Here is a 16,965-nt window from a genome sequence, read left to right as displayed (position 1 = left end):
GGTGAAAGTACTGTAGCCGCTACCCATCCCTGTGGTACCAGGTCAGTGGTTTTTCTCAGTGAAAGGAGAAAAGAGGCCCTCCGGTTCCACAGTCTTGCTGGTTTTCGTTCGGCCGCCGCACTTTATTGAACGATGAGTGAATGTCACTGACCAAGCCGGAAAGAGCACAGGTCCAGTTCCCCCATGTACTGTACGTCCCCGAGACTCCCCACTCCCAAAACGCAAGCACAGAAATCTGCTAGACTGTGGAACCGGTGGGAGAGAATGTTGGCGGCTCTGTTGTAAAGCTTTCTGGTACAGACTTGTAAAACACCCACAATGCATCAGTAAGGCGAAGGGTTCAGGCCCTGGTCTGGAACAACACTGGCAGCATGTCTGTTCTGCTCTCGTTGACCTCCACCCACCCTTCTCCCCCTTCCATGCCATCTAAATTATATATGGTTTGACATTTTGTTTTTATTTATTCATTTTTTGCTTGACATACTTCGTTACTTCCCATATGCATCTATTTTTTGCTCTGGAAATGTTTCATGTCATCAGTGTTTGTCCGTGTTTGCAGTATTCATTGTTTTGTTCATGTGTTGGCCTGTACATGTGTGAAATGGAGTGATTAATTTATTTTTGCGTCAAAACCAAAATAAGCATTCCTAGATATATATTGTGGACTTCCATTTGGGTTACTCATAAAACCTGAAAGTGCTACAAATACTGTATACATGCTTTCCTTTTCAAGACAGTAGAAACAGGTGTAGTTGATACAAAACAATTGATCTCACAGTAAATAATGTTTGGTGTTTTGTCATGGTAATATGCTGAAAATGTTTTAAGAAGAACCCCAGTGTTTTCTCCTTTAATACAGGTTTCTGCCAGTAATAAGTCAATCCAGACATGGAGTTTGCTATGACCATGACTGTTTAAGCTGTGAACCCAAGCAGGTTTGAAAGTTACCAGGACCTGGTGTCTTCTTAACAAGGGCATTGAACTGTGAATAAAATGTCTGGTTCTTTCCTCTGAACGGTCTTACAATGTAAGTCACTGACGGCACAAGCAGCTAGAACAGCCGTTTTCCGTTAACTGGGCTGTTTATGCTACAGTTCTTTAATGTCCAATAAAGAACTGGCTGTTACAGATGCTCAAGAGTTTGTATGCGAGTGAGCCTACAGTTAAACACATCTCAGGCCACGGCATTTAGAAGTAAATTTGCATTTATTTCCATATTAAACAGTGTAATTATAAACATTTCATTCAATTACACTAAGCATGAATATGAAGTAAAAATATTACAATTTTTAAAATGTACAAGTTTAAACGACAGAATGTGTTTCACACCTGTTTCTTGTCTTTAATTTAACCGCTCTTTTTGATGGCTGTGATATGTTGCTCTTTTTTTATTTTTTTATTACTCAGCTTTAAATTACAAAATGAAACCTCAAACCTACAACTTGATTACACCATCTCCCATTTACAGACAAAAATTAACATTTATATACATCAGTACAGTTCAACATTGTTACACTTCTCAAATGTGCAAGATTAAGCAAATGGATACACTGTAGTAGAATAAAACATGAGGATTTCCTTAAATAAAATGTTCAAGTTTGAGTGAAGCACAAGTTGCTGGTTTTACCGAGGTTAATCTTGTCTAAATACAGTGCCTACTGTACATGAGGGAGTCTATCCACTACGCATATAAAGTCATTGTTCAAATGACAAAATTACTAAACCATGAGTATACAATTCACCTGTGTATATTAACGTCCATTGAGTTGGGAAGAACTGTTTTAATTACTCGAACATGAAGACACTGAAAAGCTCACATCTTCAATCCTGCCACGTATTACAATTTGAATCATATTTATGTACATAACTTGATCATGATACACATTCCCTACCCATCAATGCTGAGGTCACCAGCACTACGGTGCAAATAACGGGAGACATTTGGGTGAGGATTGCAGTTTCCCTGCCCTCAATCTTTTCTGTCACAAACCATGACTTGGGGACAACATAATGCAGAAGAATGTCCTCTGAGAGTTGAGTGTACAATTGGTTTGACACAGTAAACCAAGAACCGAAGAGATCTCACTGACGGCAGTCTGAAACTGACATTACAGCTGAGGGGGTATTATAGTCACTTCTTGAGGTGAAATCCCTGCACGGTACCAGAGAAATGGACAGACCAGGCGTTGCCATTTTCACTAGATTCTCCTATGAAAAAACTGATCAAAGAGATTCATTGCACATTTGTTACACAAACACTTCAATCACATTACACCATTTAAAACATCATCTCATCCCATCGCTTCCCACTACACTCACATACAGTAAGTCACTGGGCTTGTATTTCAGGAAATTTATTTCTTTGTGGTGAATGGAGAGGATATCTGTGTATACAGTATAATAGGCACTCCAATAAGACCTACGGATAAATAGCTTGGATAAAAAATCTTAAAACATAGGAAGCCATGTCCGGATCATTCAGACCATTCCTATAGCATCAACGCTCTGTTATTTACAATAGAGATACAATGAGTGAACATTGAAGCTTGGATGATACAATGAATGATTCATCGCAACTTGGTTCCCCTTGGATTTCTGCCCATCCATTCAATAGCGTCTGTAGAGTTTCTGTAGAGGCCTACTGTACATACTTAAAATGTTAATCCAATGAGGAGACCAGCCAGGACCCTGGCAAGAGGTAAAGAAACACAAAGATGCTCGAAAAAGGCAACTACTGTAATAATCGCACATGTCGTGAAGAAGCTAAACCAACATGAATGAGCAGTGTTACAACAATCACAGACCCGGGTTTTCAGTCTGCCGAATGTGAAGAGCTTATTCCTATTTGGCTGCAGACACAAGCTGGCTGAGCCCTTTGTTCAGAGATTCAGGGTTTCTAAACAAAGTCGACCAAACAAAAACGCCCCACAAAACTAAGGAGTCAGCCGGACACTTGTAATGCGCTTGACTGGGAATCTTCAAAGCAAACATGAAGAAGCTAGGTCTGTATTCTTTTTTCCTGCTGAATTGCACTGTTAAGAAACCACACGCTGACGTAGGTTGAGGGGGCGATGTGGTTCAGAGGCCGGACTGGGCCTTGTCTCGTCTGTTTTATTTGCTAAAAGGAGTGAGGGACGAGAGGCATTCACAATGGAGTTGTCTGTTGGGAGCCTATAGCTCAGTCTGTTCATATAGTCCTCTTTACATCCCCCACTGTGGGGAAAGAGCAAGTTCTTCCGCCTGAGAGAAGCATCCAAACACATCGTCTCATCAAGAGTGATTCACCTGGAGAAGTCTGGATATGTTACCCTCAGTCGGGAAGGAAACGGTCCAGTCCAAAAGGCCTCTAGTCTTTCTCTCCATCTTCACTGCTTCCTGGAGAGGACAACAGAGGAAGTGCATTGTTAGATAGGATAGCGACACATGTAGCTTACTGTATGTGCACTCAGTCATGCTCTTTGAGTTGGTGTGTGCGGGAAACCTTTTATACAGTACAGGAAAAGACAATATTTTGTACAATTTAAGTCTAAAACACTGACAGTTCTGTAAGAATGCTTTGTAACTAAGTCCAGACAAGGTTATGAATGTTTGTGTGTATGTGTGTGTCACTCGCCTCCTTGTTCGATGTCGGAGTCGGAAAGGTGTGTGAGGGAGAAGTTGGCGATACTGGCTGGGGAGATGGAGAAGCGCGAGTAGTTGGAGGAGGAGGCGGCCCAACTGGGCTCGGGGGCGCAGCCCGCGGGGGGCGGGGAGAAGTAACGCACGGCCGCACATGAGGGCGTGGTCTTGGCCTGGGCCAGGTCTTTAGCTGCCTTGGATAGGAAGGACGGCTCCGGGGAAGAAAAGTCATCGTCCCACTCAAAACCACCACCTGTAGAGGAGGGAGGGTCCTCTGGTTAAACACCTTATCTTTGGTTCACTCTAACCTTTCTTTGAATCAATCAATAAACAGAGATAGGGCCAGTATCAGTATCATATTTGTGAAACAAAACATACAAAAACTGAATTTATTACTCCCAACCCCAAGTTGCAGTCAGTCTTACCTTCTTCGTCAGTGGAGCTCTCGGAGTTAGTGAACCTGTTCAGGTAGCTGGATGAGGGGACAGGACTGCTGAACTCTGACACCTGGCTGTTGGAGCCTGATGAGTGGTCTCCCAGCTCCTTGGTGGGGGTCTCCTAAAAGTATAAGTTGGGCACCTGTTACTAAACATGATCCTCAAATCTACTTGTCTACCGACAGTGGGAATGTCAAACCCTGAACAGGCTTAATGTTTTACCTGGTCAAAAAGGTAAACCGTGACATCATCAAAGAAGGACACGGCTCTCCTGTCGTTTGCATCGCTTCCCCCTGGTGGCGTGGTGGGTTTGGCCATGACGTTGAGACTGTTGGGCTTAAGCAGGCTCTTCAGGTTCCGGGCGCTGCTGTCGTCCGACACTATAACGGGCACCGGGTGCACCGCATCGTCCTCGCTCTCCGAGCTGGAGCTGTGCAGCCGGTACGCCTGCGCCTCGTTGTCTGAGTCGTCGCTGTTCTCATCCTCCTCGTCGGCCTCCATCCCGTCCTCCTGTCCCTCTGTCCCGGCGCCGTCCTGCCTGCCCAGGTACCGCCCCTCCATGTCGGGTTCCTTCAGCTTTGGACCGTCGCTGGCATAGGTCCTGGTTAGCTTTGCGTGAAACATGTTCTCGGGCAAGAGTTTTGCTGAGGTAGCATCAGTAGCAGGAGACGTCGCCAGATCCTCTGAAGGTTTGCTGGCCTCTGATTGATCCGAAGCCTCAAACTCTGGGAAGTACTGGAGTCTCTCCTCGTTGCTGTCAATGGCAACAGGCGCATCCTTCTCCAGGTCTCCCTCTGTTGTGAGGACCAGCTCAGGCAAACTGTTGTCTCCCTGGGGGGGAGGCTTAGCGTCCGCTGCTCCAACATCAACCAGGGACTCTGTAGTTGTCAGAGACTCTTGAGGAGAAGCGACATCAGTCTCCTCTGGATCCTCCTCGGGTGGGGCTGATCGATCTCCAGTGGCACCGCTGACATGTTCGGTAGGAGATCTCCTCAGCCAAGAGGCCTCCGCAGAACTTACCCCGTTGGTCTCCTCAGACTTCTTCTCAGGCTCAGACTCGTTGTCGGAGAAGTAGGCAGAGTCCCGGTAGTTCCCGCCCATGAAAGGCTCCTCGCCAGGCGCTACGGGCTCCGGCCGCTGGCTGTAGGACTCGACGGAGTCGTCCGGGGCTTCTGGAACACTTTCCGCCTCGGAGACGATGATTTCTGGGGGGACCAGGGCTGTGGCGGCCGTGGGCTCTGCTTCTTCCTCCTCCGCGACACTAACACCATTCTCCTCCACTGCATGTTCTTTGCCAACGGGCTGGGAGTTCCACTCAGGAGACTCTAGGTTCTCCGTCTCGTAGCCGCTGTCGGCCGTTTTGTATGGAGGCTGGAGCTTGTGAGGCGCGACCCGTCCTTCCAGCCTGTGAATGTCAAGGGAGTCCAGAGAATCCGGCGTGTAGGCTGAGTTCTCAACTGTTGGAAGGGTGGTGGAGACGCTGTCTTCCAGCAGGCTGTCCTGGCTGATCTGGTCCATAGAAGGACCTGAAACCAACAACGAAGACCTGGCTTGAGACGAGCAGTCATCCTCCAGGGGCTCGTCGTGGTCACAGATGACAGTGTCCATTTCTACCTCTGTATCGTCGATCAGCTCGCTCAACACATCGTCACTAGTCGGGCCTTCACTGTGACCATAGTCAATAGGGGCCGAAGTATCACCTTGAGGAGAAGGCAGGGATGCCGGCAAATCGGTCGGCTCTTTGATTCCTATGGACTGAACGCTATCCTCTGAGGGTCCACGGTGATCTACAAGGCTAGGGGTTTTGGCAGCTGTGTGCAAGGGCTCTATTGTGGCACTTTCAGAAAGCACGGGGGACTGGTGGTTATTAGCTGGACTAACAGGGACCTCAGCCCTGTCCGAAGCCGATTCAAAAGCATGGTCAAAACCCATATCGGAGGAATGCACCAGACCAAAGTCATCGCTGGAAGAGCTATTTCTAACTGGCGACTGATTGCTAAAGATCACTCCCGTAGTAGCCAGTGTATTGGAAGGCACCAGAGTTTTGTTTTCTACCAGAGGCTGAAGGAAATCCACAAAACTGGGACTCATAAAGTCTAAAAGATCCTCTTTTGGAGCTGTGGGACTCTCTTCAGGTTTTTTGTGGGCCACGTTCGAGCTATCTAAGGTCAGAAGGTTGTCCCAAGAACTCATTTTGAAGCTGTCCTCGGGAGCGTGGGCCAGACCAGGTTGAAGGAAGTCCTGCTGTCGACTCACATTTCTCCCCGACGAACCAGACCTCTCCTTCATCAGGCTCCTTTCTTGGAGGAACGCAAAATTGTCAGCTAGTTTCTCCGTGTTCAGAAGCTTCATCACGTCGGGGCTCTCCGCCTCCCGAGAGCCCTCCGGGCAAGCAGCTCCTGAACGTTCCCCTAAAAAAGACTCCCCCAAACTGTTCTCTTCCCACTGGGCCGCCGAAGCTGCTCCCTGCTGGAACCCATTCCCACCAAGCTCCGGCAGCTCCATCAAGCCCCTTTTCCAGGAGTGGGAGTCTTCCGGTTTAGCGAAGTTGCTCTCACCGAAAATGTTGGTGTGGTAGGGACTCTCGTGCTCACTGGAGGACCAAATGTGGCTGTCTTGTAAGAACGAGTCCTTGGAGTCAATGCTTCGGTGGAAGAAATCGGCATCAGTGCTGGACTCATCCAAGCGGACGTCCTGGAGAACGACAAACTGCTGTTGGTCTGACGTTGTGTCCGTGTTCTCATTCCCCTCAACGCTGCTCACCCCTTGCTCCTCTAACTGGATGTAATACTCATTCCCATTGGAGGGCTTCTGCGCGTCAAACACCGGCAGCACCCCGGGGATCCCCGAGGGGGAGCTCCCAGTTTCGGCGCCTCCCGGCTTGGTCACGGGGTCAGGGAAGTGGGCCTGGATGTCCTCGCTGGGCACGGGGAAAAACACGCTGTGGTAGTTGAGTGTGGTGTCCATGGCGGAGCGGGGGTGGCCGCCGTCGTAGTGGTCGTGCTTAGCAGCCTCCCACACGTACTCAAAGCTGAGGCCCCGGCTGGTCTCGGTGACGGTGAGAACCTCATCCACCTCCGGCCGCAAGGCGTCGTCGGCGAACTGCTCCAGGATGGGGAAGGAGGAGTGGCTGACGGTGGCCTGCCGGGCGGTGGGGTTGGGCTTCAGGGTGTCCCAGCGCTGTTCAAAGTCGTCCTCCACGTCCTTCTGGCCCTGCATGCGTAGGTAGGTGAGCAGCCGGTGGACCTCCTCGGCCGTGGCACGCCTGTCCGGGGAGAGCCAGCAGAACTGCAGCACTTCATACCTGCACAAAAAACAGGAATTATGACACATCGGAAAAAACATTTCTCTAATTTTATACATAGACCATGTTTCCAGTATATAGACAGTCCCTCCAGAAAAACGTGATTATGCGATCGCATAATTCATTGCATAATCAGGCAAAAGGCGCAGATTATGCAAGGGTCACATAATTTTACAAAGAGCGCATTTTCACCGCGATAATCACTGAACTCTGCGCAAAAAACGTGGAATTTGCAAGGCTCGCTTGATTTCATACTTCCCGCATTTTTCTGCTTTAAGTTTTAATGTTTTTCACCTCGTTTGTAGGGTTGCCACATTCAATGGGAAAAAATAAGGGACACCTTGCCAGCAGTCCCATGCTCACGGAACACAAATCAAGCAGGAGTCTGGGGGTCCTCCCCCATGAGATTATGATATTATCAGACATCTCATTCCCTGCATTCTAGTGAATTGCACCAATTTATGTTTAATGCATCAAGTTCAAATCAAGTCTTCTGCTATTCTCATCATGAATGAAGGAAATAAATAGCCAATAAGAGTAGGCTAAAGCACAGCTGCATCGATTATATTAAGATCAAATCAATAAACATCAGATCATAGACATGGGCAAAATGTTTGGTCTGATAAACTTGGAAATAGCAAATGACCTGGATGACTGCAGAGACCAGACATTGGCATTATGGTTGTTAAGTTTCATCATCCCTCCACTAGTCTGGGGGTCCACCTTGGGCAAGTGGTAGTACCCCCTAGCCCCCCTACCTGGGGTTACAGGCAAAAACCCTGATGAAATTAGAACTACAAGGAAGAGAGACCCGGCCCGGAGGAAGCCCGGGGCCCTCGTCTGGAGCCAGGCCCAGACGGAGGGCCCGCATGCGAGCGCCTGGTGGCCGGGCTTACCACGGAGCCCGGCCGGGCCCAGCCCGAATAAGCAACGTGGAAGCACCATCTCCTCCTCCATCGTCCCGTGGACCCACCACCCGCGGGAGGAATTGTCGGGGTCGGGTGCGCTGCCAACTAGGTGGCGGTGAAGGCGGGGGACACCGACGGACCGGACCCGGGCGGCAAAGGCTGGCTCTGGGGACATGGAACGTGACCTCGCTGGGGGGGAAGGAGCCGGAGCTTGTGAGGGAGGTGGAGCGATACCAATTACACCTGGTGGGGCTAACCTCCACGCACAGCACCGGCGCCGGAACCAAACTCCTGGATAGGGGTTGGACCCTGTTCTTCTCCGGAGTTGCTCACGGTATGAGGCGTAAGGCAGGTGTGGCTATACTAGCTAGCCCCCAGCTGAGCGCCTCTGTGCTGGAGTTCACCCCAGTGGACGAGAGGGTCGCCTCCCTGCGCCTTAGGACTGTGGGGGGGGGGACTCTGACTGTGGTTTGTGCTTATGCACCGAACAGCAGTTCAGAGTACTCAGCCTTCCTGCAGACCCTGAGTGGAGTCCTTTTGGGGGCTCCTGCAGGGGACTCCAGTGTCCTACTGGGGGACTTCAATGCACACGTAGGCAATGATGGAGAAACTTGGAGGGGCGTGATTGGGAGGCATGGCCACCACGATCTGAACCCGAGTGGTGTTTTGTTGTTGGACTTCTGTGCTAGTCACGGTTTGTCCATAACAAACACCATGTTCGAACACAAGGATGCCCACAAGTACACCTGGCATCAGAACACCTTAGGCCGAAGGTCGATGATCGATTTCGTTATCGTATCATCTGATCTGAGGCCATGCGTTTTGGACACTTGGGTAAAGAGAGGGGCAGAGCTGTCCACTGATCACCATCTGGTGGTGAGCTGGTTTCGATGGCGGGGGAAACTTCTGGACAGACCTGGAAAACCCAAGCGTGTAGTGAGGGTGAACTGGGAACGTCTGGAGGAAGAGCCTGTCCGGAGAGATTTCAATTGCCACCTCCGGCGGAGCTTCTCAGGCATCCCTGTGGAGGTTGGGGACATCGAGCATGAGTGGTCGGTGTTCAAAGCCTCCATTGCTGAAGCTGCGGCTGGGAGCTGTGGCCTGAGGGCCATAGGTACCTCAAGGGGCGGTAACCCTCGGACACCGTGGTGGACAGCGGTGGTGAGGGAAGCCGTCCGACTGAAGAAGGAGGCCTTCCGGGTTATGTTAGCCCGGGAGACCCCAGAAACAGTTGCAGGGTATCGACTGGCCCGGAGGGCTGCGGCTTCGGCCGTGACCAAGGCAAAGCAGCGGGTGTGGGAGGAGTTCGGAGAAACCATGGAGAAGGACTTTCGGTCGGCACCAAAGTGTTTCTGGAAGACCATCAGACACCTCAGGAAGGGAAAGCGGGGGACCATCCAAGCTGTATACAGCAAGGAGGGGACACTGCTGACCTCAACTGAGGAGGTTGTTGAGCGTTGGAAGGAGCACTTTGAGGAACTCCTGAACCCGACTAATCCACCCTCTACGATCGAGGCAGAGCCGGAAGATGATGGGGGGTCGTCAATGTCCTTGGAGGAGGTCACTGAGGTAGTCAAACAACTCCACAGTGGCAGAGCCCCAGGGACTGATGAGATCCGTCCAGAAATGCTGAAGGCGCTGGGTGTAGAGGGGCTGTCTTGGTTGACACGCCTCTGTAACACTGCGTGGAAGTCTGGGTCAGTGCCGAAGGAGTGGCAGACTGGGGTGGTGGTCCCAATATTCAAAAAAGGGGACCAGAGGGTGTGTGCGAATTATAGAGGCATCACATTACTCAGCCTCCCAGGGAAAGTTTACTCCAAGGTGCTGGAAAGGAGGGTCCGGCCGATAGTCGAACCTCAGATCGAAGAGGAACAATGCGGATTTCGTCCTGGTCGTGGAACTACCGACCAGCTCTTCACTCTCGCAAGGATCTTGGAGGGGGCTTGGGAGTTTGCCCAACCTGTCTACATGTGTTTTGTGGACTTGGAGAAGGCTTACGACCGGGTCCCCCGAGAGGTCTTGTGGAGGGTTATGCGGGAGTATGGGGTGAGGGGGTCCCTACTTAGGGCCATCCAATCCCTGTACACCCAGAGCGAGAGCTGTGTCCGGGTCCTCGGCAGTAAGTCGTCTGCCTTTCCGGTGGGTGTTGGCCTCCGCCAGGGCTGCGCTTTGTCACCAATCCTGTTTGTGATTTTCATGGACAGGATATCGAGGCGTAGCCGGGGGGAGGTGGGTTTGCAGTTCGGTGAGCTGGGGATCACGTCACTGCTTTTTGCAGATGATGTGGTCCTGATGGCATCAGCTGCCTGCGACCTCCAGCACTCTCTGGATAGGTTCGCAACTGAGTGTGAAGCGGCTGGGATGAGAATAAGCACTTCTAAATCTGAGGCCATGGTTCTCAGCAGGAAACCGGTGGCCTGTCCGCTCCGAGTAGGAAATGAGTCCTTACCCCAAGTGAAGGAGTTCAAGTATCTGGGGGTCTTGTTCACGAGTGAGGGAACCATGGAGAGGGAGTTTGGCCGGAGGCGGTTCTGCAGTCGCTATACCGCACTGTTGTGACGAAAAGAGAGCTGAGCCAAAAGGCAAAGCTCTCGATCTACCGGTCTATCTTCGTCCCCACCCTCACTTATGGTCATGAAGGATGGGTCATGACCGAAAGAACGAGATCACGGATACAAGCGGCCGAAATGAGTTTTCTCCGGAGGGTGGCTGGGGTCTCCCTGAGAGATCGGGTGAGAAGTTCAGTCATCCGGGAGAGACTCGGAGTAGAGCCGCTGCTCCTTTGCGTCGAAAGGAGCCAGTTGAGGTGGTTCGGGCATCTAGTGAGGATGCCTCCTGGGCGCCTCCCTAGGGAGGTGTTCCAGGCGTGTCCGGCTGGGAGGAGGCCGCGGGGTAGACCCAGGACTAGGTGGCGGGACTACATCTCCGCACTGGCCTGTGAGCGGCTAAAGATTCCCCAGGCAGAGCTGGTTGATGCTGCTAGGGAAAGGGATGTCTGGGGCCCCCTGCTGGAGCTGCTGCCTCCGCGACCCGACCCCGGATAAGCGGATGAAGATGATGATGAAGTTTCATCATCACCGTAAGTTTTAAGGCTGCCTTCAATCATGACGCCGGGCTATTACCGTACCTGGTCTAGGCACGCTCGCATAGGCTATGGTTTTGTTATTTCTCGGATCATTCCAAGCATGTGAAGACGTAGTAGTGTAGGCTATATGCATTAGAGTGGGGTGTGCACGAAAATACAGGACTGGTTCTCGCATATTCTTGCAATATTCGCAAGTTCCCGCAACTTCAGAAAATCCCCGCATTTTCAACGCATAAAATCACATAAAACCCCTGCATATTCCATTGCATAATCATGGATTTTTGCCCGCATAATCAAGGATTTTTGCCCACATAATCAAGGATTTTTGCCCACGTTTTTCTGGAGGGACTGTATAGATGTATGTATTACTTGAGGTCATTTGGACAACTGACATTTGTCTTCTACTCTCCCATCTCAACCTCCATGGCTGAGTCAAGCTCAGGGTCCGCCTGCATGAGCAGCATCCCTGGATGCCCAGGCGCTAGTGTTGGGGTTAAGTGCCTTGCTCAAGGGCAAAATGGCAGGCAACGGTAGGGAACTTGCCCAGCAGCCCTCCAGCTAAATTCCCATCTTTTTAACTGGCCCGGTTCTGGCCTGATGTGTTGTAACCACTGGGCTACCTACCTCCTAGCCTGTAGCACTGGTGTCCTGACGTCTTTATGGAAATAAATGTATCAAGGTTTCTAATGACTTGAAGGAACCACATTTCAACAGCGGTGGATCAGGAGACAGACAGAGATAAACCAAACAGTGGTACGCAGGCTCTATCCAGCAGGATTGTGTTATCGTGGTTGGAAGGAGAGACTTGCCATCTGTCAGAGTAGGGCAGCTCCAGCTGTGGCTTGAACAGTTTGATCTGCTGTTCCCTGATCACGTGGTTGAGGACCTCCCGGTTGGACAGGTGTGGGTAGGGCTGGGCAGCATTATCAAAGAGCTCCCACAGAGTCACTCCCAGCGCCCTGCGCACACACAAATAACATTGATGGTGGCTTGATGAGAGATGATTGGAACACACATAGCCTCCCTGTCATTCAACTGTAATTAACTTGATCTGCGGTGGAGGGGAACCGCATTTATATCACATATATATATATATATATATATATATAACAGTTTAGCCTGGAAGCCAGACTTTCACTTTCCACAATTTTTTTCGCAATGAAGACTGGATCCAGGCTAACAATAGTTCAGTTAGGATGATTAAATGTAGGTAAGGTCACCTAAAATGAATAAATTGGAAATACATTAATTCAATTTATCATTCATATTTTGTTTTCACATCAATTAACACCACTTCAGTACCATGGCTGACATAAATATCAACTGTAAGAAAGCTATCATAACAGGTGCCAAAACAAAAATATTCTCAAAATGAAAGCCGATATGCCGATTGCATAAGCATACTCTAACAACGTATCCTTATTCAGGGGTAAATCTGGTCTAGTAACAAGAGCTCCTTTATGTAAGATTGTCATGATTTATTACTGAGAGACGCATGGGCAAAATGCCATGGGGTCATTAGTGTTGGGTTGGGGGACGCAGTGGGTAATGTCTGTGACTTGTTCCCCCTTCAGAAGTTAGTCTAACTGGCACCAAAGATTTACAGCCTCAGCAGTGTGTGTGAGAGAGACCTGGGAGACTATGAGAGGGAGGGAGAGAGAGTGAGTGAGAAGGAAAGAGAGAGAAAGGGGAGGGGGCTGGGTATTAACAGAGGGTTCATTTTCTAAGTAACATTTACAGCCCAGCAACAGGCCAGGGGGCTGCTGTAGAGCCATGAGTTCCAGGGGCTTACTCTGTGTATTTAAAGACGACTGAAATAACCACTATAATCTGCTATATTATTATTAAAATGCCGTCATTTCTTATGCTTCCTAGTCATTTTTCATTGGACTTCCTATTGATTTTTTGACAGGACTGATTATCATTATTATATGCTTCACTTCATATGTCTTGACGTATGTCTTGTTAGCCTCTCACAATACGATACAACACATCACAATACATGGGTCACCATACGACTAAAAAGGAAAGAGCATGGACATCCATTATGCAGACCAGGTGTACAGCCCTACAGACCAGGTGCACAGCCCTACATCACGGTGCGGTGAACAGGTGCTGGTTGCAGCCAGGTACACACCAGACATTTCCAGGCTTGGTCTGCTCCATGGTTATAACTCCACCGTGGCGCTCGCCCACCAGCTCAGGGGCCAGCCAGCGCAGGGGGGCCGACACATCGTCCTCCGTGATGATGTAATCCTCCTGGGGGTGACATGAACAGGGCTCTGAGTGAGGTGTGTGCACACGCATGGGGGGCTTTGAAGACATTAAAAAAGAGTAGATTACAAATAAACACAGTGAAGACTGCAAACACAAAAAATACACATTATCCATCTAAACTGAATACAAAAAGGGACCATCTGGTCTCTTTGCAAGGACCCAGACGAGTAAACACACAGCTAATCAACACCCACAGTGTCCCATAAAATTTTACAACTCGTTTGGCCACGAAGAAACATTTGGTGACCTTATCTCACGAGTCAGATTGAGAGTTCAAAATGATCTGCGGAAAGCAGGCGACAGAGCTGCCATAGCAAATATACGGTGCGGTCTGGCAAAGGTCTTAACATTTCAGTCTGCCAAGGGGTCAAAGGCCAGCAGCGGTCAACCCACACTGTACTACACGCACCTGTATTGGTAACACAGATCTCACTACACTATGCGATTTATCCAAATAATTCACAAATGATTCACTACCTTGAATCTGTACGGTCCGATGCCATAGTCTCCCACTTTGACGGTCAGGTCAGCTGTCAAATAGCAGTTCCTCAGGGCCAGATCACTATGAGACAGAAAGAGAATGAGAGGTTTAATCAAAAGGTGGGGTTGAATGGACAGATATTTACAGCTGTGCTCTGGCAAACGATTTAGTAGTAGTTTGTTGATGTGAGGACACCTGTCAGTGGTTTGTGACTTTTGTTGAGTCTGGGACCGACACATTAGACAAACACTTCTACTTTGTTTCGTCTGAGCACACGTTTGTTGTGTCTGGTCAGCCAGAGAAACGTAAACAGCTGGGTATGTACATACAACCAGCGGCGTGTGAATACACCCCCTTGTGAAGACAAACAAAGTGGACTCTGAGGCATGTCTCTCAAGCATCCCTCAGTCATGATGCCATATGTGGAGATGAAAATAGACATGGCTGCCAAAGTAGGCAAGGATTACACTGGCTCTGTACTGCCCTGGTGTGGACATGTCATTGAAATGCATCTTTAGACAGGGTAAGCATATTCAATATATGCTTATTTTTTTGCTCTATACCCAAGCTTAATCTTGCCAGGTACTGGTTAAGTCGAGCTGACCCTACTAACAACATGGACAGCACCCGCACTCGAAAACCACCAGACAAATAAAACCCCTGATTGTAGCTGACTGGCTCTCTATGGACTCGCTCCAGTCGCTAGAAACAACATCACTGCTGGAGCTTTTTCCCCACTCACTCACACGGCACCAGGGTGTTGTTCCCAGGGAGAAACTCTGGGATGCCGTACATTAGCGTGTCTTATGGAGAGGGGGGCAGCAGAGGGCGTAAGGGAGGTGCGAGGGAGGTATCGGGGACATATGGTAGCTCATTCAGACTGGGACTGGCTCATGCAGCGGGAGGCTCTGGTTCCCATCTTGGCTGAGGGACCTTCCCAGTACACCAGTTCCAAGAGCATGTCTCTTTTAAGACATTTTCTGCCCCACCCCTTCCCGTGGACATCGCTGACACTAGTGGTCTTGCTCGCACACCGCAGAGTTACTGTCAGGCCCGCTGAAACCTATACAAGATAAATGGAGAGATATTTTAAACCCCCGCCCCCACCCGTCTTGTCCCCTGCGTCTGGCGAATGGGCGAGCATACAGTAATGTCGGAGGGTCACCGAGAACTGAGTCCAAGATCTTAACCCTACAAGGTTGTGGGGAGAGGGGACACCGCCGGGGCGCTAAGACTGTTTGGTGCCGTCGGAGCGAGCTTGTCAAGCAGCTCCCCTGTGTGTAATGGAAGCCTGCCCTACTCGCCCTCTCCTTGCTTGAGGCCCACCACCAGGATGATCTGGCCACAGAGCTAAGCTTTGGCAGCCGTGCCCGTTCACACCAGCCCCGTCCCAGGAGACACTGCGGCTGAGCCATGTTAAGCCCCGCAGTCTCTAGCGGGTGTGACGAAGGAGGAGGGGGCTCCAGTAAATCAACTTAGCCACCATAAAGGAAAAGTGTAATGTTTTTTTTTTTTTTTTACAACGGTCATTACGCCCCTACAGGGAGCGGGGGGGGGGGGGGATCTCGGCAGGGCTGTTCTGAGTCGTAACATGGATAAAAAAAAAAAAGGGCCAATAGCAGGCTATCCTTTTACCGCCAAAGAGCAGAATCATCATTTCCCTTTGACGGCCGACAGCCGACACCATGGCAATGCGTGAGAGCTGTGTAATTGGAGCCCTTTGAGCTTATTCTGAGCATGCAAAGCAGAGTCCGCGAGCTGAGAGCTGCGTGTTACCCCAGAGCCCCCTGCTCCCGAACCACCCCCGGCCCCCCTTCTCCGACATGGCCCAGATGGTCTCTGCTTACTGGGGTAAAACTGAAATCAAAATGAGGCCTTACGCCATGGATGCCTTTTATGGAGAATATTGGCACAATGGCAATATTTGTTGATTACATCTATGAAGGTTCTCCTGCCATGCTCATCCCATGTACTGTACATTAGGGCCCCCAAACAAATACAAATACACACACAGGTTAGGTGGTCCTTAATAGTAATAGCACGTATTATAATAGGTATTTACTCAAAAACTATTATTTGTAGTCAGTCGTTGCCATGTATCAATTTCAGTCATCTTGACTGTAAAGTGTTCAACCACAGAGCGCATCCTTTTCTTATCCTGTTGTCTCTGTGTGACTGATGTGAGCAGAGTGGGCTGAGGGGTGCTACCTGTGCAGGAAGTTATGTTTGTGAAGGTGACTGACACCAGCAGCAATTTCACAGGCCATCTTCTGCAGCTGTAGCAGCTCCGCGTTTCCCAGCATCCAATCCTGCTGAGACAGGTAGCTCCGCAGATCTCCCTGCAATGAAGGGGGCATGCACACACAAAAACTATTCGTATTCCACACAAATCCAGACTTTTTTTTGCTTTCATTCTGATTAGTATTCACTGTAGCACATTATGAAAAACCCAAAACCCAATCATCTTATGTCTTATGACATCAACATGTACACTATGTGAATGTGAATATATTACAGACTCCTCCACTGAGGGGCAGTAGACTCTCTGCCACTCCACAACCTGCTTACTCTCCACCCAGCGACATACTGCTGATGGCGGAGTAGACCAAATAAGGGCAAGGCTGTTTAATAGGCCATTATGCCGACATGTAAAAGTAAAGATGTCCAGTCAGTGGCGTGGAACTGACCGTGCTGTCCGGCCGAGTCCGTTTTGTGGACCCGCCTTCCAGAACCCAGGTTTGGGAGAGAGAAATAAACAAGGTGTGAGATCTGGACTCTGGGGGATATGGGGCAGGGTTACGGCTAACTCGGCTCCCTTCTAAACTAAACTGTAGGGGGGAGGGGGGGCGGTTAGA

General features: G+C 49.8%; 1 protein-coding gene across 2 annotated transcripts in view; it reads right to left on the bottom strand.

Moving 5' to 3' along the window:
* Window positions 1-64: 64 nt before the first annotated feature.
* lmtk2 (lemur tyrosine kinase 2) overlaps window positions 65-16,965 on the bottom strand; it is a 58,137-nt gene continuing 41,236 nt past the window's right edge. The window contains exons 7-15 of one of the 2 annotated variants that reach the window (XR_014630434.1): window positions 16,319-16,449; window positions 14,107-14,191; window positions 13,490-13,611; window positions 12,162-12,311; window positions 4,278-7,359; window positions 4,044-4,176; window positions 3,610-3,871; window positions 3,286-3,371; window positions 65-2,219 (exon numbers count right to left, since the gene is read on the bottom strand). Coding sequence is in view for 1 of the 2 variants with exons in the window: in XM_084437633.1 (XP_084293759.1) it covers window positions 3,347-3,371; window positions 3,610-3,871; window positions 4,044-4,176; window positions 4,278-7,359; window positions 12,162-12,311; window positions 13,490-13,611; window positions 14,107-14,191; window positions 16,319-16,449 (3,990 nt within the window). In the remaining variant the exon portion in view is untranslated. Of the gene's footprint in view, window positions 3,372-3,609; window positions 3,872-4,043; window positions 4,177-4,277; window positions 7,360-12,161; window positions 12,312-13,489; window positions 13,612-14,106; window positions 14,192-16,318; window positions 16,450-16,965 lie in introns of both variants that reach the window. The other variant, XM_084437633.1, reaches the window with a different exon arrangement.

This window comes from Borostomias antarcticus (assembly GCF_949987555.1).
Source record: "Borostomias antarcticus genome assembly, chromosome: 5".
Lineage (NCBI taxonomy): Eukaryota > Metazoa > Chordata > Actinopteri > Stomiiformes > Stomiidae > Borostomias > Borostomias antarcticus.
Note: the sequence above shows the minus strand (reverse complement) of the source record. Positions and strands in the feature narration are given on the sequence as shown.